The sequence below is a fragment of the Ictalurus furcatus genome, chromosome 21, assembly GCF_023375685.1.
Source record: "Ictalurus furcatus strain D&B chromosome 21, Billie_1.0, whole genome shotgun sequence".
Classification (NCBI taxonomy): Eukaryota; Metazoa; Chordata; class Actinopteri; order Siluriformes; family Ictaluridae; genus Ictalurus; species Ictalurus furcatus.
Window position 1 is genome coordinate 7,250,047 of NC_071275.1, and position 24,318 is coordinate 7,274,364.

Genomic DNA, 24,318 nt, shown 5'->3' on the forward strand with positions numbered 1-24,318 from the left:
GCTACGAGGTTAAATGTAGCTAACAAGTAAGCACTACAAATTTTAGACTTGTGTAAATTGTACGTCTAAATCATCACACTCGCACCACAATACATTATTCGAATAAGTAAAACAATTCGTACAAACGTAAGTAAGTGGGTCCCTGTTTGTTTGTTTATCTGTTTGCTTTTTATTAAATCATCCCCACCTCCCTGCTTTGTAGGATTTTATAAGCCATATAGTTATATGTTTGTGGACCTTTAGAGACATAACTAAAAGGGGGACAAAAAAGTAAAGAAATTAAAAATAATAAACAAATAAAAGCAAAAGAACATTTGAAATGTTAAAAAAAGTGGAAAAAATATATTATGCAGAAAAATAACATCTGTATGTGCCAATCAAAAAAAAAACAGCTATTTGACAGGAAAACAGAAAGGAACACATGGGGGAACAATATTTGAAACATTACAAAGAGAGAAGAACAATACAATATGGAGTAATATTCTAAAGTGTAAAAGAGCCTGAGTACCACCTATATCTACAGGGTGTCTCAAAATTCTCCATACATAGGGGAAATTAACACTTTTTTAGTAAAATTTCTTCCACACATGTTCATACTTAGTTTATATATATATATATATATATATATATATATATAAACTAAGTATGAACATGTGTGGAAGAAATTTTACTAAAAAAGTGTTAATTTCCCCTATGTATGGAGAATTTTATATATATATATATATATATATATATATATATATATATATATATATATTTCACCTTTAAGAATGTCTTTGACAAAAGAAGAACGTATTGAAATTTTTCTCATGGCTGGATCGGGAAGCTGTCGCAAGGTTGTGATGGACTTTAAAAGGAAACATGTCATGCACATCACACACAAACACACACGACACTGTTGCCAAACTTATTAAAAAACTCAAAAACACTGGAAGTGTTGCAGACCAACTGAGAAGTGAACCTCCACCAACATCCACTAATGAAGGCACAACCGACACGTTGCTGGCAAACATAGACCTCTATATATGGAGACTTTCGGGACACCCTGTACTTTCCTGTTAAACTTTAGACCACACCGGATATGCGAGTGTTACCAGAAGATGTCCTTAGAAAGAAAGAGAATCCGTCTCCATGATTATTTTCAGCTCTGTGATGTCAGTTTTTCTATTTTTAAGCATAACAATATATACATACCGGCTCTAAATAATCCAAAACTCTGCAGCAAGGATCACTACATGCTCCAAATCAACCAGCCATGTAATACCTCTCTCTGCTCATCCAGCTTCACTGGCTTCCTGTTGTCTATCGAATTAAATTCAAAATGCTGCTTCTCACATTTAAGGCCTTACATAATCATGCTACAATTTACCTCACTAGCCTCTTGGAGAACTTACACCCCTCCCTGCTTACTGTGATCCTCCTCAGCAGGTCTACTAGCAATACCGGACATGAACTTTAGCACCATGGGTGGACAAGCCTTTAGTCACATTGCCCCTAAGCTCTGGAATTCAGTTCCCCATCACAAAATTCAAAAGTTTTACAAAATTCATCTCTTCAGGCTTGCATATTCTCTGTGATATGGTTACATAATACTAAATTAGGTGTTTTAGTGTTTTTATGTATAATATTGTACAATATTATATATATATACATACACAAAATTATACACACACACACACACACACACACACACATATTATATATATGTATAATACATTATATATATGTATTATATACATGTATGTATAATATCATTATAATGCAGCGGCGCCACTGAGGCAATTTACAGAGCGGCACATTCTTAAACACTGAGCAGCAGTCCTGTAAATGCGTCAGAAACTTGCGTGGCATTGCTGATAATGCTTCTGTCGTGCCCTCAATGCAAATTGGGCACAACCCATTCAAGATGATGAGGTGATACTGGTAGACATTTAGCCAATAATTGGATTTCTGAGGTGTGGAAAATCACTTTACTGCAATTATTTAGAGCATGGATTATTTGCTAAACAGAACATACGCCATTTCCGAATGATTATGTGTAAACCTGGTGTGAACAGAAACTGATGGATCCTGTCCAAATCTGACATTTTTGCCTTCAAACATTTATCATTTTGACATATACACCTATTCACGCTGAGCTGTTACTCGTGCAGTGGTAATTTAACCTGCGTATTTCGTCGCCATACCATAGAGCCTGTGTTAAAGGTATCAATCATACAGAAATTTCAATTAGGGACGAATGAAAAAGACTCAACATTACTGAAATGAGATTGCTATCTATGCTATGTGAATTCAATCTCACTAACTTTCTTTTACTATTCATACTTTACAGAAGTTTCCCTCAAGCATATTAGCATTTCGCTTTTACAAAACGTCTCTCAGAACAGGACTGGAAATGGCCCATGCAAACCCATCTAAGTTCCTAGCTGAAAAAAGCTGATCTATATACAGTTCACCTTGTCGAAGACATCCCCGGGCCCTGCCGCTCACGGCGCTTAGAACTAAGACGGTGACCCCAAGTTCATGCATTATGAATATTGTCATTCTACTGTGTCATGTCTGATAAATTGGCACTCGGGGCTAAGGAGAAGTTCAATATCCTCTGGCAAAATTGAGTTATGGTTTAACGCAAAGACTGTCTCCTCTTCTGATGACTTTCAGATGAGCAGGATTTATATTAAGGAGACAGATATAATAAGAAAGAAGTCAGTCAGGTCAAGTGGTAGCTTTAGCCAAGAATGATATTGATGTATAAATTAGGGGTGTAACAATGCATCGCAATGCAAAAAATTTTAATAATTGTGGGAATTAGCATTCTATTAATAATGCATCTAATACAATTGTATCATCTGAACACCACAGGTCCCAATATGTGCAACCCATGGAGTTAAAATATAATGATCATGCACTGGAGCTGATAGGTCCCGATCACAACGACCAATATTACTTACACATGATACGGATGCATGACCACATTAACCCATTTAAAAAAAAACTCTTCACTAGCTTTCAAATGACATCAGCCCTGTACCACTGTGATCTACGATGCCCAAGAAAGAGGTTGCAGATTTCGGTCATTTTAACCGACTTTGGAGCTCTATTTCCAGTTAAAATGGTGTCTCAGGCGCTGCTACAGAATTCATTATATTTCCATCGACCATTTTACCCAGATCAGATACTTTGTGTTATAAATTTATGCATTCATTTCTAACTTATGGTGAACCTGTAGTGCATGTTGTTTACGATATTAAACGTAGTTCATAGTAATGTTGATTTATTTCGATTTACACAGACGAAAATGCACACTGTTTTGCACTGTTTATGCTTCAGACAATAAAAACTTTTCGGATTCTTAATTCATAATTGTTTTTAATTGAAATTTTGTTCAAAATAATCTGAGAACCAAATGAATCAAATCATGAAGACAGAATCGTGAATCGAATAGTGACCGGTGTGTATCGTTACACCCCTAGTATAAATAAAAAATGCTACACGAACTGCATTAATGTGCATGTATGTTAAAAATATTTGATTTGCCCCTGACTGACTTTCCGTTTAAAAGGTCTACTGGTGGCACTGCATAATTTATCCAAGGGCCTCGTTTATCCAAGAATGCGTAGAAGTTATTTTTCTGTGCATAATTAGTGCCAGTATGCACTAGAAAATTGGTACTTATCACAAGTTAGCTGGTTTGACCCAGACGTTTACATAAAGAAACATCCCCAAATCACCATATATGGTAAACATGTTCCCCTTCAAAGGGTGATGTTATGGTTACATGTGTGTGTCCTCAATTATATTTGGAAAAGCTATGATGGATTGCATGAAACCCCATCCCTATTGTTGCCTTTTCTATATTGCTGCATAAGCGATATGAATTCATGTAAGATGCGTCTTTATTCTGTGCCTTGTTGTGACCACCATAGTCAGCAATTACCGTCAAATACACTGATGTGATGGACAGGAAGTGGGATGAGCGTTCCTCGTAGTCAGTTTACCCACAATTACGTTGTTCAAGGGTTTGTGGAGATGCCTGGTCAGGAGTGGTTTTAAATATATGCACATCTTCACACACGAGAAGAACTTGCTCAGTCACGCTCTATGCGTATAAACCTTTGTTTTATTATTTATAACCATTTTGAAAATTTCATTTGAATCTAAATCACATCGTTCAATTTGAGCAAAATAACAAGTGTTTTGCATATTTGCCCTAATAAATATGTAGTCTGGGCTGTTTCTACCTAAATGTGCAAAAGGTCAACGCAAACTGGTTAAATTAGCACCCACAATCTGGTTTCCTGAACCTGGAAGTCTTATTTTTTTTCCTGCCTGCATGTGTATGCTGATGCATTCAAACACAGAAAATGTCTGTAGAACCAGGCAAAAAGCTACTGTTTTTCTATTTTTAGATAAGAAAATTGGGGAGCCCTAATATGTATGCTTGCCAACAGAACCATTTAACTTAATATATTGAGTTCTCAGTTGTGAAATGATGAAAATGTGACTAAAACAAGTTTGTGCAATTCATTCCTGGCAAAGTTACATGACACAGTAATGGCTTTAAACTAGAACTGCTTCACTTTAATACAGCATCACTGTTAAATTTCCACTTATACTACCATCAAATTACAGTAATGGAGTTCAGCTTGCCTGCTGTTCATATAAATGAATGATTAAATCTCAGTTTTACCCCTAAGTACAAGTGATACTGATAAATCATAACCATGTCCAAAGACATGAAAAGGTCAGTCCTGATTATGGTGATCTTAAAGAACATCCAACTATGAAGAACAATTCTGAATATGTGTGAGTGTTACCTGGAAGCCGAAGGTTGACTACGCGGTCGAAAAGGTTTCTCTCAGCCGTCACTCGGTTCAGCACCTGGTTTAGGAGCTGGAGGACAGATATACAAAGACCTGTCATTAGCTGGACAGTACATGTACTAAAGTACTCTGAGATACGTATGCCCCTCCACTCATTCTGGTGCAGGTGTGAAAAGCTTTCAGAATAGTGAATGGAGACAGCTACGTATTTAATTTAAACATAAACCTTATGTCTACATCATAAAAATTCATCAAGAAGCAAAGAAAGAAAGAAAAGAGGAAAAAAAGAGAAATATGAGCAAAAAAAGAGGAAACCAATAATCTGGACTCTGAAAGGAATACAAATCACACTCCATGCATACACATGAACACACCTACAAAGACTGGATGTGTACATAAGTTTTACCTTACACATGCATTAAAACAAACAGGAAAACACAGGCACACATGCGTGCACACGCACAAACACACACCTGTTACACAAAACATAAAGTGTTTTAAAAATAAATAAATAAAAAATATTTTAAAAAAGACCGCAAGAGGAATCCCATGAGCAGATTCTTAATAAAGGTTTGTGTTGCACATTGTATATGTGAGGACAAAAATGTTTATGTATTTAATTGATAAATATGAAAACATTTAAAATACTATTAATTGTACCTCCCTAAGAGTGTAAATAGAGTGGATAATCACAGAAGAAGAAGAATATCCCAGCTTGTTAGGAAGTTGGGGTCAGAGTGCAGGGTCAGCCATGATACGGCACCCTTTGAGCAAATAGGGGCTTTGTGCAAGGGCCCAACGGTGGCAGTTTGGTGGTGCTAGGGCTGGAACCCCCAACCTTCTGATTAGTAACCCAGGACCTTAACCAATGAGCCACCGCTGTCACATTATAAAGTTCATAATATAAGTATATGGCAAAATTTAGTAGTAAAATATGCATTAAATATACAACTATATCCACTGCTCTGTTACTCTAAATGTAAGGCCACTTTAGCGATCAGGCCAATCATTTGCCTTTACCCACCTGAGCCAAGCGACGGAGCAGAAGCTCGGCTGAGGGTCGGCTCCAGTCCAAGAAGATCTCGGGTACCAGGGTGACGGTCATTTCCAGCACACGCAGTAGACTGACAGACAGGTCGAAGCATGTGGCACACACTTTCAGCTGCCTTGTGTCCACAAAGTTACGCTCTGGACGCTCTGCTGCCTGCTGGATCTGTCACGAAATGATTCATTACTATTGAATCCATTTATTACCACAACAAATATATCTGACATCTTGCTTATGAAGATTCACCAGCTTTTTTATGAGGAACCTGGAGAGCTAGCAACCCTCAATGTATCTACCAAACCTGGAGATCTAGCAATGCAGGGTAGCTTTAACAGCGGCAAAAATATAAAAAAAAATTTTTTTTTAAAGTGACCCAGGGGGTTACTACCACTCAGAAAATGTAGCAAAAAAGAGGGTTTACCGATTGTGGATATCTACCAACCTATCTATCGACCTAGAAGAGCTCTTACAAATTTGGAGGCTCTATCGTTCCTGTTGGGCTCTACCAAACCCTTAAGATCTACAAACCCTGTAAGCGCTAAAAACTCTGGAAGCTCTACAAACCATTAGAGCTCTACCAATGCTGGGTGCTCTACCAACCCTGGGAGCACTAAAACCCTTTGAGTTTTATCAACCCTGGGAGCTCTACAAATCCTGGTAGCTCTATCAATCCTCGAAGTCCTACCAATCCTGGAATCTCTATTCATCCTGGGTGCTCTACAAATCAAAGGTAGATCTACCAACCCTAGGAGCTCTACCAACCTACCAATCCTGGGTGCTCTACCAACCATGGAAGCTCTAGCAACCTACCAACCCTGGGAGCTCTACCAACCCTAGGAGCTCTACCAACCCCGGGTGCTTTAGGGAGACAACTGAAATAGCACCAACAGTTAAAGGTCATCAATGCCTTTTTTGTTAGCAGTGTGGTGTTGTTGCTCACTGCTGTAAGTTGCAGAAATGACTGGCTTCACTGTTTCATACAAATATAAATCCAAGGAGTTTGAATCCAAGGAAAACTGTTGCTGTGACAAAATGTCAATGTCCTCACGATTCAGCTTGGTTTCTGGTTCTGGTTATATAGGTAAAGTGAGAAAAAATTATCCAAGGCCAGATGACAAAACATTTGACAAACCTATCACTGTGAGCCTCCCAGAAATATCTGGGATCCTACTGGAAGTCAGTGCCTGCCCCAACATCTGACCACTATTAACCAATTAAATCCTGCATTAAGTCCTACTTTACATTATTACCAAGGGTTTAGCATGACACACAGCTGTAAGAATAAATGCTACCTAACATATATCTGCTAAGCTCCAAAAGAACAATTCCATTCTGTTTACAGAACATACAACAGCCGCATTTCTCATCAGTCCACTGCACCACATCGCTACACCAGCTCTCTATTTTCTGCACTCTAGGTAGGAGGTAGCTAATAAACAACAACTGTGCCCCTCTGAAGATTGCTGCCTTTTAAATTAGGGATCATCAGAGATAAAAGTCACCCTGCAAGAGCTAACCATGAAGTCTGACCATCAAAGCCCAATCAGTAAATGCAGACCTGGTAGGTCTGTCTGCCACAAACACTGCTGTGTTAAGAGAGGCTTCTGGCTGAGCAGAGTGCTTTTCCAGCTCCCCTGCTGGAGCTTAATTCGCTGCCAGACAGACCAGGGAGTCCTGCTCTTTCCCACAATTTCCCAAGAGAGCCTAAAGCCTCCCATTGCTAATAATGACACTGTATGAAGGGCGGGAAGCCTGGTTTCACTTCCGAAATCAGTCTTTATGGGCGTCTTTCTTCTATCGTGAAATCAAATCACAGAGGAAGACAGAACTGAATGTGGAAAAAACACAAGCTCTGAGGAGACGTTGAAGTGGAGGTCATGGATGCCAAGGCATAGTTACAGAATGATTGCTTGCATAAGTAAAGAAGAGGATCATGTTTCTTTCACATCAGCATGTGCCACATACACACTGGTAGTGACACACTGGTGACTCACATGAAAAAGGGTAACATATGATTGTTATACATATACAAAGTGGTGGGCCCGACCTGTATTTTTTTCATGAATCACTAAAAGTTCTCGGCAAGTGGAAAAAAAGGTTAGTTTATTTAATATTTCTCAGTACAAGATTACAATAAAAGCCTCTTTCTAGACATATACTCATTTCAAGCGTGTAATTGTCTTGTTCTATTGGAATAGACCAATTAAAAGCACGTATGCTACCACAAATCTACACAATACTGTTTTTGCTTAGCCGCAAATACAAACTGCTTGATCACAAAAACACCAAGTCCTAAAAACTGACTTAGTCATTTGTATGCAAATGGTATTGCTATAAATGGAAAAGACTAATCCACTACACCCACTACATCCACTAACTGGTGACACTAATGCAATATTATTGAACATTCTTGCTATGAATAATTTAAAGGTTTCAAGCCGTTCAAGTCCGGAGACAGCTGTAATATTTCATTAAACTCCAGGAGGCTCTCTTACCTCCTGGATCATGCCAATGAACTCTGAGAAGGCCCAGTTGAGCTGGTTGAGGACGCTGTTGAGGAAGCTAGCAGCCATCTCTTTGTCCTGATTCAGGAGCTCTGCCATATGCTTTTGGAGCAGAAGTGATGGACAGGGTTCTGCAACCAATCATAGAAGAACATGTTGTTAGATCAAAACACCTCTTGGCCACACTCAGAGTCCTTACAGCCCAAAGAGGGCTTACAACACCAATGAAGCAATAACGCCTAAAAGCTAAAAATAATGGGCTTGGAAATGGAGTCATAGCTTTGAGCATTGCCTTCTTGAGCAGAAGACACGGTTTCTCAGTTTTGTTCTCCAGTTTGCATCAACATTATCACACATTGATGTTCCTCTCTTATGCTAATTCAAACAGATTGCAAAAATGATTACACAGGTTTCTCAGGTGGAGAATATAATAATAAATATTTATAAGGGTGAGGTACACTATATGGTCAAAAGTGGACAACTGATGATCACACCCATATGTGGTTCTTCCCCAAACTGTTACTACAAAGTTGTAAGCATACGATTGTCCAGAATGTCTTTGTATGCTGTAGTATTAAGATTTCACTTCAATTGGAGGCTGTTATAGAACAGCAAATGGCACACCAGCTACATGTCAATGCCCATGGTTTTGGAATGGGCACATATAGGTGCAATGTTCAGGGGTCCACATATAGTGTACACTGGCCACAAAGTGTACAAGTAGGTATTCCAACGAGGAATGTAATTATACAACAAGGCAAGTCAGTCTAATGGATGTAGTGTATTTACAAAGCAACAACATTTAACGGTAAACTAGTCAACAATATTTACAAAATCGGATCAGTGGTCAGTGGAAATGCATTTGAGACGCATGAAAATGCAACAGCTATCCATCACAATTGTCCATTTAGGGCTGAATCACCTGAGTTGGATGGTATTACCTATTTCGTACAAGGCGGGCTCAGACCACAGTATCGCATCATGTATATACAGTGCCCTCCACTAATATTGGCACCCTTGGTAAATATAAGCAAAGAAGGCTGTGAAAATTTGTCTTTATTGTTTAACCTTTTGATCTTTTGTTTAAAAAATTCACAAAAACACTCTGCTCTCATGCATATCAAACAATTGCAAACACAAACACCGGTTTATCAAAAAAAATATCTTTTTTAAGTATGTGTGTGCCACAATTATTGGCACCCCTATGAATTCATATGGGAAAAATATATTTGAAGTATATTCCCATTGATATTTAAAAAATTTTTAGCACACCTCAGTTTATTATAATCTTTTGCCGTACATCACAGGTATATTCCTTGGACTTACCCATTGTGATGAATGACTAAGGGAATTTAGCCTGTGTGTTACCTGATATTTATACCCCTGTGAAACAGGAAGTCATGGTTGAACAATATCCTGTTCCTAGTCACCCAGGTGTACTAAAAAATGTAAAAGATCAATGGGAATATACGTAAAATATATTTTTCTCAAATGAATTCATAGGGGTGCCAATAATTGTTGCACATACATATTTAACAAAGTTAAGTTGTTTTTTTTAATAAACCTGTGTTTTGTTTGCAATTGTTTAATCTCCATGAGAGATTTTTTTGTTAATTTTCTGAACAAAAGATCAAAAGGTTAAACAAGAAAGACATTTTCTCACAGCCTTCTTTGCTCATATTTTCCAGGGGTGCCAATATTAGTGGATGGCACTGTATATCAATAGTAAGACATCAGGGCAGTGTTATTTCATGGGCTTTATGTGCAGACAAAAGAGCACCTCGGAGCATTCTGGGTAATTCAATACTACCCATAGTAAAGAGTCTGACCCGACATGCTAAAAGCCAGAGAGAGCAAAGTGAATGCTCTAAATGAAGCTCTGGATGAAGCTAATCAGCTGATAGGCCGATGTGGTCTGTTAACACAGAAATAACCTTTATGTTTAATTAGATTGAGCGAGTCCCTCCATGCGTTTCAATGCACACTGGGACAATAGAGTTTTAAAGGGCAAAAGAAAGGACACAACAGCAAGCGAGAGATTAAAAGAGCAAGGCACTAGGATGAGGAAGTGAGGACAGGGCACATCTCCAAATTGGGGATGGAGGGTTTAATGAAAGCTAAGACCAGGTTTGTCCAATTTTATTTTCCATATGGCAATCGTGGGGAACTGTTCTGTCACCTTTGGGACATGAAGATGCTTTGAGGAGCGTATTACTGACACAAGCATTTACAGGGAGAAAAGGACATTAGAGAAGAGGTTACGATCCAGCAGGAGCCCGTGCTGCCCAGATATGGTCCAAGTCTATTTGAATATGCTAAAGGTCTGATGGTGAATCGAGAATATTACAAAACAAAATTTGAACACAAATTTTCATTTTAAGCACAAATTTTAATTTTAAGCAGAACATAGCTTTTTACTATTAACTACAGCTTCTTTAGTGAATTTAGCATCAACTGTCCCAATCAGAATGTTCTTACAGAATTAGTTTACTCAGCTTTACCAACCACAGAAACTACAGAGACGTCTATTCTGCTCACTCGGCCTGGGAATGTGAACAACACTTTATCGAGGTACAATTTTATCATTTTACATACACAGCTTTAGTGTTATTTACTGTAATTTAGAGTTCTACTTCATGTTTTTAACTTGTGAAAGAACTGAGAAATAGCAGTTCGCTGCAATTGAGATAATCATGATTCAGGTACTGTAAAGTGAAGGAAAGCTGCATTTTTCTGTAATCAACACATTTACGTATAATACTCATTACACATGGGAACTTTGAAAAGCCAAGACGACATTCTCTGACAATGTTTTTCATGTTTGCAAAATACAGTGTGTCCCAAAAGTCTCCCTCCATAGGGGACTATGTTTGCCAGAACCACGAAAGTTGTGCCTTCGTCAGTGGATGTTCGTGGACGTCAATTTCTCAGTTGGTCCAAAACACTTCCGGTCTTTTTGAATTTGTTAATAAGTTTGGCAGCAGTGTCGTGTGTGATGTGCTCGCCATGTTTCCTGTTAAAGTCCATCGCAACATTGTGACAGTTTCTCGATCCAGCCATGAGAATGATTTCAGTACGTTCTTCTTTTGTCAAAGGCGTTCTTAAAGGCTATCTGAAATAAATAAATATTCCTAATATAAACTAAGCATGAAAAATTTTGGAAGACATTTTGCTAAAAAGTGTTCATTTCTCCTATGTATCAGACTTCTGGGACACACTGTACAATCTCACAACATCACAGGAATAACTGTAACAAATCTGATCCAATGTAATCGGACCTTGCTGAGCATCACCTCCAGGACACATGACCCTAAATGGTTAATGGTTAATCCCCTCTTTTAAATACTTTTTAAAAAATCTGACATCATGATGCTAGGGTCTTTAAAAGATTTACTATTTGATATTTCCATAGTTTTACACTGCCATAGACAGAACAAACTTTGCAGTAACTCTAGACTATTCCATTTGTATAGAATAAACTACATAAGGTTAAAATTGTAGTAGCTACTTACACAAAGAAAGTCAGCATCATAATGATACGTTACGTACTGTAAATTGTAGATTTTTATTCATTACCTACAACAATATTTTAGAATTATTCACTATATACTGCTTAGAGAACAGTGTAATTGTGTTATGCGAGGTATTTACATGGTAAAATCACTTTTTTAAAAGAATGTTTAATTAGTCAATTGATACATTTTAAAATATGCGCAAATGAATGTTTAGGAAAATTACAAAAAGGTGCCTAAAAGTGCGAAACATTGATCAAATGTGATTTTTTTTTTTTTTGCCTTCAAATACATAAATGAACATAAATATATGTAAAATTTGTAAAGTATTTTAAAAGTGAAATTCATGGAAAAACATGAGTGAAAAACCTCAGCAGTACTGTAACTTTGATCTTATTTATGACCATGTCTTTAATATGACAATACGCATTGCAGTGCAAGTGTTTCATGGAATACATTTCTGGGTGGTGGCCTGGGACAGTCCCTCCAGCATTTTGTGATTTTCTGTTCGCAGAAATGAACGCAAAATCAAGCAAACTCTGCAATATTCAGAGGAGCTTGCAATTTTTCAAAATTAGCACAGATTTTCTGCAGATTTGGGCTAAGACACGTGATGTGACATCATCACAATGAGCAAAGTCCCCTTCGTGTCATGTTCGTCGAACATGAGTACAGATAAAAGGTCTTATTTACCAACAATCATCACTGTGAAAGACTTGAATTACTTGAATTTCGCCAAATCAAGTAATTAAGCATTAATCGAAAAAAAACTTGGAGAAATCCTGCATTGACGGCTGCGACTTTGCACCAGAGCTATGTTTGAGACATCTGCATTCTGATCTGGCAGGACACAAATGCAGAAAAAAAATACTTTTTTTTTCCAATCTAGAGAAGATAAGAGACTGAATCAGTTAATGCAGGACTTGAATGGAAGTAAAACTCTATTGTCTGATACTCTATTGTCTGATATCAACACAGTGATCCCACACACACCCCCCCCACCCCCCACCCCCCACACCCACTATCCTAAGATCTATTTCAGAGATTTCATTAACGACACAATGGCATATCTGTAGTCTTTAATAGATTCAAACAAACCGGCACACACGTACACGCTCTACGGTGTATTCACAGCTCAGCGGATGTAATCAGATAAACGCGCTCTCCTTTTCCCCTCCTGGGCTTCAGTGCTGATGACATGAAAAGCATGGGTAATTCCTAATTACAACGCATCAAGTGCATGGAAATGAAGAGAGCGTTTATTCTGACAAGAGCTCCAGGAGAGCTGTAAACCTTGTGTAAAACGCATTTGTTTGCAGTTTAGTAGAACCTGCTGTTCCAAAGTCGATTTCCCAATCTTCTTCATTAGATTAGACAATACAGGCCAGAGTAGATTGGCTTTGTCTGCAATACGCCACAGATCTCAGCGTACTGGAGCTTGAAGGGAAACTAAATGCAAATCCATAATGAAGAGGATTATTAACAATGCAAATAAGGATGTACTTGTGTCAACAAACAGCAATAAGGACGTCTTTGCATGTGAGATGTAAGAACTTACAAAAACAAGATCTTTCATCACCTCTTTCATTGTCTCAGAATTACCACGTAATACCAATGATGAAATGATGAAAAGCTAAAAGAATGTGGACTAGCCAAAAAGGTGTACAGAGAAGTTCAAGGAGCACAGATAGTGGGACAGAAGTTTGCAAGCATGAACAAAACTTTCTTATGGAAAGTTTTACAGTGACCTACATCTATAAAATCTATATGCACAGCTCTGAAGACTCGACATACAGATATTGATGCAGTCAGTAGCTACTTATAGAACAGAACAGCACGGCTCAGTACAAGAAATAAACATTTTTTTTTTTTTTTTACAAATTTAAAAAGAGATTGCCCATAACCCTGTCTGTTTCTCATTACATAACACTACATATGAAATTAGGAGGAGTTTCTCTGGAGGTGAATTGTAGCACAATGATTCAAATAAGACTCAATTTTTTTTAATTACTCATATGAGACAGATTTCATGTGGATTAAAAAGTGCGGTGGTACAATTGGCCTGTCGTCCTCGCAGGATGAGCCGTTAACCATGAGACAGTCAGTGCCAACGCACCCAAACACAACGGGTGCCAATACCTTAATCTGATGTTACAACTGAGAGAAGTTTCAGTGCCAAATTAGTCAGATCACATGAATATTTTCTGTGGTTCAATAACAAATGGGGTTTTATCGTGCATTAGTGCACTATGTAGGACGGACAAAGTTAAGAAACATAATTACCAGGAAGCCATTGGAGACTCGGCTTAACTTGAAAATGATGTAATTTACTTAGAAACGAAGGTAAGAAATTTTAAGACAGATCAAATTTTTTAAAAGAATAAATAAAAAATAAAGTGTAAAAAAAAATCATGTGGGTAAATAAATAAAAATGAAACAAAAAACAATAATGTGGGCGAATGAATGAATGAATGAATAAATAAATAAATACATAAATAAACACCCAAATTTGGTCTTTGACCTAATTTGAAAAAACACAAAAAATAAATAAAAATGAAAGTGTAAAAAACATTAATGCAATTAACTAAATAAAAATAAAAGTGTAAAAAACATTCATTTAAATAAATAAACAAAAATGAAACTGTAAATAAACAGTAATATGGCTAATAAATAAAAATGAAGGTAAAGTGAAAATAAAAATATGTGACTCAATAGTTTAGACTCAATAGCATTAAAACAAAATCGCAGTGATGTGGGTAAATAAATAAAAAGGGTTAAAAAAAATGAAAGGGTTAATAAATTAATAAATTTGAATAATATATATGAGTTAATAATTTTTTTAACTATAAAAGAGCATTAATGCAGGTTAATAAACTTGATATGAATGTTTGTTACATTTTTTTAATTGGAAAAATATATATATTTTTTTAAATAGTTTGATCAATCAAAAATGTTTTGGCTTACACACTACCTGGGTGAGAACAATAATCAAACTCAGCATGGGCACCAGCTTCCAGTGCAAAGTGAGCCATCTAAAAGTGAATTTGTGGTTCGTTTACCAAGCCGAGCCATACTGTGAGCTAGAAGAGTACTAATAGAAGAAAATTGGAAATGGGGAGAAAAAAAAAAAGTGAATGGAACTTACTTCGGAAACTAGCAATTGACAAATCTCCTGGAAGTCATGCAAATTAGAGTGAGAAAATTGGACGTTATTAGCACAGAGACAAGGCAAGTGGAACAATGGGAGTAAAGCATGCAGAATTAAAACCCAAGTAAAGAACAAAGTCAAGAACAGACACAAATGAGAAGCTAAGAAGTTGTCTTATATTATCCATGTGGAAGACATCAAGGTTTTCTTCTTCTTTTTTTTCAGCAGTAAACCAAACTACTGAGTATGAAGACCAGAAGGTAAAATCACAATGGCACTCATTTGTACCTTACACTATTTTTTAACCAACGAAACAACATGTTTGTTCATTGAAATTCATCCTAACTCAGGGATGTGGATTTGGAAACTATTCTTAGAAAACAAACGGCCGCACATCCTGGATGGGACACCAATCCATCTCTGGGCACATCCATCTCACACAAACATATACCTCAGGCCACCTTAGGCCCTGTTTACACTAATGCATTTTTGTTTTAAAATGTTTTAAAATGAGAACGATCCTCGTCCACGCTGGCGTTTCCACAACACTACACGACCGAAAACGCATGTCACATGACCATTCATGCACACTGGGCATGCGCATACAAGTGTAAACAGGAAGTTGGTTGCTAGTCACCGGCAGGCACAACAATGAGCTTGATGGTGAGGAAAAGCAAGGACGTGTTTTTTAAACATCGGGTTTATTACTTTCCAGTCATTCTATTTTCCTTGTCATGTTTTTTTCTTTATAAATATGGATAATCGAGGCTACCATGTATGCTAGTGTGTACTTAATCAAACAATACAAATTCAAATAATTCACTTTATTTGTAACATCAGTACACGGTCACGTTGCAGTGAAAACATAAACGATACATCATGTTAAAAAAAACAAACAGATACATCGTTTCATGTTCTATTGCACCAATGAGCCACCCAAAGAATCAGATACCGTTTCGATAGAACCTGATCGGCATGGACCTGTTCCTTGTTTCATTACTGTGTGTAAATGAAAAAATAAAATCATGCAGAAAGGAAACAAAACCTGTTCACCTGAAAGCATGACTAAAATGAGCACATTAGTCGGTGACACTCTCACTCAGTGACACGAACAACTAGAATATGTCCTACACACACACACAAACACACACAGTGCTATGCCTTCTACACACACATAACAGCAAGGCTATTTTATGTGCCACTGACTCAGAGCATCCTTACTGATGGAGCCAGCTGAGGTCCAAACCAACTAGTAGTTTTGTGAAATGTCACAGGATGTCAGAAATTTTAATAGAACAGGCCCATAATCTCCAGCAGAACAATGTTAAATTAAAAAAGAAGAGCGATTCCAAAAAAAAAAAGGCAGCATGTGAGCATACTTCCACATACGTAGTGTTCAGTTTATCTGAAAGAAACCCCGGTCTGAGACCGTCTGAGTGAGGAAGAACCCGGTGCGATTCCACATGAACACGGTTCTATCACAGTGAGAAAGCGATTCGACTCACCCTCTGAAACTGCAGGAAGTGAACCGAACATGCCGTGTATTTTGGGTTACGGGCAGAATTTTTCAGACCCTCCAGGTTCTCGCGATTCTGCAATGGTAGAAATATCAACCAGCCCAAAAGGACCCACGTCACACCCCTCTTCATCTCCCTCCACTGGCTTCCTGTAGCCACCCTTATCAAATTCAAGGCTCACGTACAAGACCTAGTCTGGAACAGCACCCCACTACCTCAACTCTCTCCTGAAGGCCTACGTTCCCTCGCGTAATCTGTGATGGGTTAATGACTGATGCTTAGTAGTACCTACTCAGCGTGGCTCAAGGTCCCTTTCTAGAACCTTCACACTAACTGTTCCTCAGTGGTGGAATGAACTTCCAACCTCAATCCGGACCGCAGAATCTGTCACTATCTTCAAAAAACAGCTAAAGACCCACCTCTTCCGTGAACACCTACCCAACTCCTAAAATGCCAACCCCACATTATCCTAAAAAAAAAAAACAAAAAACCTTACTCTGGCACTTACACCCCTACTCTGCACACTTTGCTTCTTCTAGAACTCAATTAAAGATCTTGTATAGTAGCACTACTTGTATTGTTCTCTGTTTGATATATCTCTTTGCTTGTATTTCCTCATTTGTATGTTGCTTTGGATAAAAGCGTCTGCTCAATGAATAAATATAAATGTAAATAAATGTAGAAATGAACTGAAAATCAAGCAAACTCCTCAATATTCGGAGGAGCTTGCAATTTTCCAAATTTAACAGAGATTTTCCGCAGATTTGGGCCAAGATACAAATTGCATCGTAAATTTTGAACAAAGCTGCAGCAAAATCAAACATTTCTGGCTGCAACAATCTCAAAAAACTCGGTGAAATCCTGTACGGACTGATGTTTTTTTTTGTAGCTGTAAATAAGATGCTGAACTGACCCGTAAGGCACAAACTGAGCCAAAGGACAGAGCTGTAGTGCTGCAGTAATGTGCCAAGTTCTAGATATTTGGACCGAAAACCAAAAGGAGAAAATGAACACTGGACACTATAGACATTAGTTAGCTAGCATTATTGAATGTCAGCGGCTCAATGAGTTTTACGAATACGTTTTCAGCCCGAGCACAATGTTTGGTCTTTTTTATTTTTGCTTTATAGTTCTTTTAATTATGCGTAATGTGAAACCAAATACCAAAAACAAACGACCCGATTGCAGGAAGTGTATTTTGGGTTGCGACATTTTTTCTAGATGCTAAATTGACTTGCAAGGCGCATACTGTGCCAAAGGACAGACCTGTAAAGCGTCAGAAATGTTATGCCTTTTGGTTATTGGGACTAAAGAAGCAAAAAGAAAAAGCACTACATGTCATACGCACCATTCCGTCAATGTTGTTTTTTTTGCTTTTTGGCTCACTTAATTATGTGCAGTGTCACACCAAACCAACCCAAATAGCAAATAAATTGAAAGACAATTTGCTCTGATGTAGACTTGACAAATGGACTAATACGTGTGCAAGAACCCGTAGCCATCTATTTGATGTTTGGCATGTGATCTAATAAAAATGTGCATCCAAATGAGCACCTTTCTTAATAAACATATGGCCGGTACAGGATAATCCTTTTGTTTTAATCCTGTTTTGATCACTTCAGGCTGCATTTTGAACAGTGTTTTTAATAAGAACTGAATGATATATGGGTAGGTTGAAAAAGACGACGGATGCTCAGATCCTACGACGTTATCAGTATCGGTAAATCACGATGATACAGCAGTGTGATAATCTCTCTGTAAATATTTAATAGGAAACCAGCAATTATGAATATGGTCTGATTTTGAACAGCCAAAACCACTTTTCACCAACTCCTTCTCCTTTAAAAAAAAACAAACAAACATGTAGTTCGTCACTACAAACACAAATTTGGGGCTTTTTTTTCATCCCCTTTCTTTTATTTCAACTTGTCAACCTCATCACTCAAAAAATTACTTAACTGAATCTATTTGAGACTCTGCTGGTTAGAGAGATTAAGCACATCAATCCAGCAGAGAAACCTCATTTAGGTAATTTCCAAAGATTCACAGTGTTACTATCTTTAGTGATGACTTGTCTGTTACAGATCACTTTATTCCGATTAAGTGGTTGACCCTTTTCATTATGGATTTTTTCTCTCGCCATTTTATTCCAAGTATCGCTAAATGTCTAAAAGCTGCGCTCCTAAATTTTAGCTGCAGCTAGATTAATCCTACTTTATCTGAGATCAATTACAATGGGTTCATAATGAGGTTGAAAAGGTATTTTAACTAGCTATTTAATAGTAAGTGCAAAATAAACACGATTAAAATGGAATCTCATGCAGTTTTAGCATTTAAAAGTATACAGTCAACTGAAAAAATCTGCACAATTGTTACTATGATATAATCATAGTAAACGTCACTAGACATTATGACTGTCACGATTACTTGATTCAATTCGAGTAACCGATTTTTTAAAATCCTTGATTACAATTTACCATTTCGAGTATTTGGCAAAATGGCAGAGGTAAGGCCAAGGGTCCGTGCAATAAACGACAAAGAATGTCAACTGTGTGGGAGCACTTTACATTAGATGTGAAAAACAATGTTGTTGTTTGCAGTCACTGCAAATATGAACTCAAATACCGTAACAGCACATCTTCAATGCTGCAGCACCTCCTGCATCCACAGCTCCTTTTTAAATACAAACTCGTTTTAAATACAAGCCCAAAAACGACTGTATAATATGTATGATGTGTGTGATATGTAAAGATAATGAGTCTTTATTGGTCACGTATACATTACAGCTCAATGAAATTCAGAGTGCAGGGTCAGCCATGATACAGCGCCCCTGGAGCAGAGAGGGTTAAGGGCCTTGCTCAAGGGCCCAACAGTGGCAGCTTGGCAGTGCTAGGGCTTGAAATGATAAATATCACTGACGAAATAAATGTGAAGTAAACATGTGAATGCATCAATAGTTTTCTAAATGTGCACATTACTGTTCATCACGGGTTTCATAATAAAGTCATGACTCCCGCTTCCATGGTTACTCATCACACAAATCAAGGAATTAAACACTGTAACATTTCTATCTTAAAACAGCGGTCAAATGTCAAACAGTAAGTGATGGAACCTCTCCAATGATATATAATTAAAGAATAATTAAATAATATATTAAATCACATTTTGTTGTTTAACAGTATTGTTCGATAATATTATGACATGCCTTATCTTTGTTACTTTTTTGATGCAAGATATGTAATCACATTGCCACATTGTTATTACGTTATTACGTGTTTTAAAGTCCTTTTAAAGGCATCTTAGTTTTGTTTTGTTTTTTTACAATAAAGTATTTTCTTTTCTTTTTTAAAAAAATGCTAAGCATTATGTATTATTGTTCACTTAAGTCTATTTTTACTGTGAATTTTAAAAAATCTGATTACTTGATCAATCGTCAAATTAATCGTCAGATTACTCGAATAACAATAAAAATCGACAGGGACAGCCCTACTAGACATCATGGTTTAGTAACGTGACCTGATCATTACACCCATATACTGGCCTTCAAACTGTTGCCACAAATTTGGAAGCACACAATTGTATAAAATGTCTCTGTATGCTGTAGCATTACAATTTCCCTTCACTAGAACTCAGAGGCCCAAACCTGTTCCAGCATAATGACATGATTTGCCAAGTTTGGAGTGGAAGAACTCGAGTGGCCTGCACAGAGCCCTGACCTCAACCCCAGACCTCAACCCCACTGAACACCTTCGGGATGAATGCGAATCAACAAGCACGTACAGGTGTTACTGTCCATGTAGTGTACTATATGGACAATCTACGACAATAGATAAGAACATTCAAAATGATATAGAAGGTTAGTGAGGGGGCAGTTTTAAAAAATTTAGGAAAACAGTGAGAGCAGTATCGAAGAGACAGAAAAGTAGACAGATGATCCAAAAGTAAAGTGGATTTACACCAGGGAAGAGACAACAGGGACTCACTCTGCAGGCTGGGCAGGTTGGCATCCTCGGGCTTGGTTTTGAGCAGGTGAGGCAGCCGTGTGTACCTGTAGCCAAACCCACAACCCTGTGTAAAAAAAAACAAAAACAAAAAAAAAAACACAGAGTGTAACAAGTGATCATGAAAAACCAGACACAGTCAGAGTGAACTGCATTAGACTGAACTCTAAACAGACAATCTGGACTACAGGAAAATAATCAACAACCTGATGCGAAGCGTAGTTATTGATACCAACGTCCGTGAAATAAGTTCGTTTCCTTTATCGCTTACGTTACAGCAGCTATACACGGTTCTCTCACCAACCTCTTTTCTAGCGTCCGAGTTCATTACAGTAGAAAAACACTATTAAGAATAGTCCCAATTTGTCATCTGCAGTGATCTTCTCTCTACGCTACACAATATAGTTTGCACTAAAGCTATCCATGTGTGTATGAAGGTGGATAAGCCAGCGGACCGCAGTGCTGAACTTGAGGATGAGTGCCCGTGGCCCTACCTCGGTAACATGCTTCAATACACTGGAGGAAGCAAAGATTGGGATCAAATGAAGCATCATCTTTGTCTTCCCAAAAAGAATGAACTGCATCTAATTTGAATTTATGTTGAGGTAAATTTTTATTAATTTGCTAACATTGCCAACATGATTATATTAACCTTAGGTAGCCTCTTGTTCTTTGCTAGTGCCAGGTTAGACTAGCATCGATTTCCTGTAGCTACACTGGTTAGGCAGAGATTCAAATTCTAGCTAATGGTAAATATTGGTCATATACAAGATATTTTACTTCTGATTAATTCATTAGCAAACCAATTTACAGGGACTGAATGACTTTTGACTGTTTAACCCTCTTTCATCAGTTAAAAATACTCGAATACATTTAGACATTGAGATGTTTTCTTTTTAGCCGGATACCACCACTTTTAATTGAGTAAGATTGTGAAACATAATTTATAGTCATTTATATAAGATTTCTCAGTGCTTTTGACCAGTCACTTTATGGAATGTACACCGATCAGCCATAACATTAAATCCACCTGCGCCACAAAAACAGCTCTGAGCCGTCGAGGCATGGACTCTACAAGACCTCTGAAGGTGTGCTGTGGTATCAGGCACCAAGACGTTAGCAGCAGACCCTTTAAGTCCTGTAAGTCGTGATGTGGGGCTTCCATGGACCAGACTTGTTTGTTCAGCACATCCCACAGATGCTCGATCAGATTGAGATCAGGGGAATTTGGAGGCCAAGTCAACACCTTGAACTCTTGGTCATGTTCCTCAAAACCTTCCTGAACAACTTTTGAAGTGTGGCAGGGAGCATTATCCTATTCAAAGAGGCCAATGCCATTAGGGAATACCATTGCAATGAAGGGGTGTACTTGGTCTGCAACAATGTTTAGGTAGATGGTATGTGTCAAAGTAATATCCACATGAATGCCAGGACCGAAGATTTCCCAGCAGAAATCTTGCCTTCTTCCCATAGTGCATCCTGGTGCTTTTATTTCCTAGTATAAAAGTGTGATCAGTTGTTTTGGGGATGAGGGCTACAGGGATTCAACAAAACAACCGCATCTGACTGCATCATCTTTTTACACGTAATGACATAATGGGTTTGGAATTAGAGAGAAGCTGCAGAGAGGACTAAAGAAAGAGAGAGGGATGAGAAAGGAGGAAAGAACAGAGACGTGAGGACGGATAAGTGGGGAGAATGTGTAGACAGAGATGAGAAGAAAGGGATGAGGAAGACAATAATGGGAGAGATGAGGAAGGATGGAGTTGTAGAGATGGATATGGATGGCAGGATGAATGGATGAATGAAAGGATAAGGAGAGAGGGACGGGTAGGGATAAGAAAGATGAGGTGATAATAAGGAGGAAGGAGATACAAGGAAGAGAGATAAGAAGGGAGTTAAGAAGATAAGATAAGATAAGAAAGGAGGTGAGAAAAGAAAGGGAGAATGGATGAGGAAGAAGGGGATGAGAAAGGAGGATGGAGTTATAAAGGGGAAGGAAGGGATGAGGAAAGAGGTATGAGAAGAGAAACGGAGAAGGGATGAAGAAGAGGAATGCAGAAGAGGGATTGGAAAGGAGGAAGGAGTTATGAGAAAACAAAAGGGGGGGTGAGGGAAAGGGATGAGGAAGAAGGATGAGAAAGAACGATGAAGAAGAGGGATGAGAAAGGACAAATGATCTATGAGAAAAGAAAGGGAGAAGGTATGAGGAAGGAAGAATGAAGAAGGGGTTAGGGAAAAAATAGGAAGAAGGGATGAGGAAGGAGAGATGAAGCAGTTATGAGAAACAAAAGGGAGAAGGGATGAGGAAGAAGGATGGGGAAGGAGACGTGAAAGAAGGCATGAGAAGAAGGAATGAGAAGAAGGAATGAGGAAGGGGGCGGTATGAGAATAGAAAATGGAGGAAATAAGAGAAAAGAAAGGGAGGAGGGATGAAAAAGAGGGACGAGGAAGAGGGCTAAGGAAGCAGGTTGAAGAAGGAGGGATAGGAAAGGAAGGATAACGAGAAATGTATCTCACCCTCCACAAGCGGACGAGAATCCAGTTAGTCTGAGCCCACGGTCGCTGTTCATATGGCGCCAACAGGTTCCTCATCATAGCCACCCGCCTAAACAAAGGTCAAAGGTCATATGTGATTGCTAGTAAATACAAATCATATTACCCATAATTCTACACACCATCCAGCCTGTACAAAATGGTGGACAAGAGAAGGGGCCGTTTATGGACAAATAATATTTCTGAATTTATTTTTGCTTGGTGTCGTCACAGAATATTTGATTCCCTTTTCGCCTAATGGACTTCAGGGTTAGTGATAGTTAGTGTATTTTGGTAACCAGGCAGCAAGATAATGTGCGCAGCCATCAAAGCCCGTCTCAAACCTTTACCTTACAGGTTCCTTTATAGCTCTCATTATAAACACTGCCTTAGAGGAAAACTGACTTATTAGACAGTAAGACATCAAGGCATCCTGGCCTTCTGCTTTAGACACCACGAGAATCTCGGCATGTCACAATCCAAGACATTTCCCTAAATGCCAAATCCACTTCTCACATTGCATTAATTTGAAATCCTCAGCAGGATAATGTACAAAACAGCTAGCACCTTGTTGGTGAAGCTCTGCTTTAATAGCTTCTGCAGGTGAGCTGGAGCACTGTGTGTGTGTGTGTGTGTGTGTGTGTGTGTGTGTGTGTGTGTGTGTGTGTGTGCCTGAGGGGATTATGGGTAATGTACTCACTGCTCCTCAGAGATCCTCTCCACAGCTCTGAGAGAATGTGGGTAGCACACGTAGCTGGCCAAAGCCTGCATCAGTGAATCTTTAATATCTGCAGATGAAAAGAAAAACCACCAGCTTAGCAAAAAAAAACAAAAAAAAAAAAAAAAAAACATGCATTTCCACCTACATACAGTCATTTTAAGTTTATTACTGCAATTAAATCTTCTCATGCTCATTTTGAAATTAGAACAATCTTCAAAGGCTGCCGCTGCACATTCAAATAAACCTAAGAAGAATTTGAATTGTGACCCGAACCTAGCATGCTCACTGATTCAACAATCGACTCAAGGCAAAATAATTACGTTTAATCCTGTTATAAAAGGCTAGACTGATTAACACATGAGCATGCTGCACTTCGGGTGTAAACACAGGCTTTACTGAGAACACAAGAGCGTAAGGAAGCACAGGAAATTAAATCAATAACTTCAACAACGCACGTCATAAGATACATTACGTCCAGAGACCCAAGTATAAAAGCTCGACGGTATCTA

At 38.1% G+C, this 24,318-nt stretch overlaps 1 protein-coding gene across 2 annotated transcripts in view; it reads right to left on the reverse strand.

The window, feature by feature from the left end:
• The window catches only part of LOC128625228 (E3 ubiquitin-protein ligase RNF123), a 155,424-nt gene that overhangs the window by 85,677 nt on the left and 45,429 nt on the right, over window positions 1–24,318 (reverse strand). For both annotated transcript variants that reach the window (XM_053653407.1, XM_053653406.1), the window contains exons 29-34: window positions 23,789–23,876; window positions 23,074–23,161; window positions 20,536–20,620; window positions 8,367–8,506; window positions 5,848–6,036; window positions 4,818–4,893 (exon numbers count right to left, since the gene is read on the reverse strand). In XM_053653407.1, coding sequence (XP_053509382.1) covers window positions 4,818–4,893; window positions 5,848–6,036; window positions 8,367–8,506; window positions 20,536–20,620; window positions 23,074–23,161; window positions 23,789–23,876 — 666 coding nt within the window. The remainder of the gene's footprint in view (window positions 1–4,817; window positions 4,894–5,847; window positions 6,037–8,366; window positions 8,507–20,535; window positions 20,621–23,073; window positions 23,162–23,788; window positions 23,877–24,318) is intronic.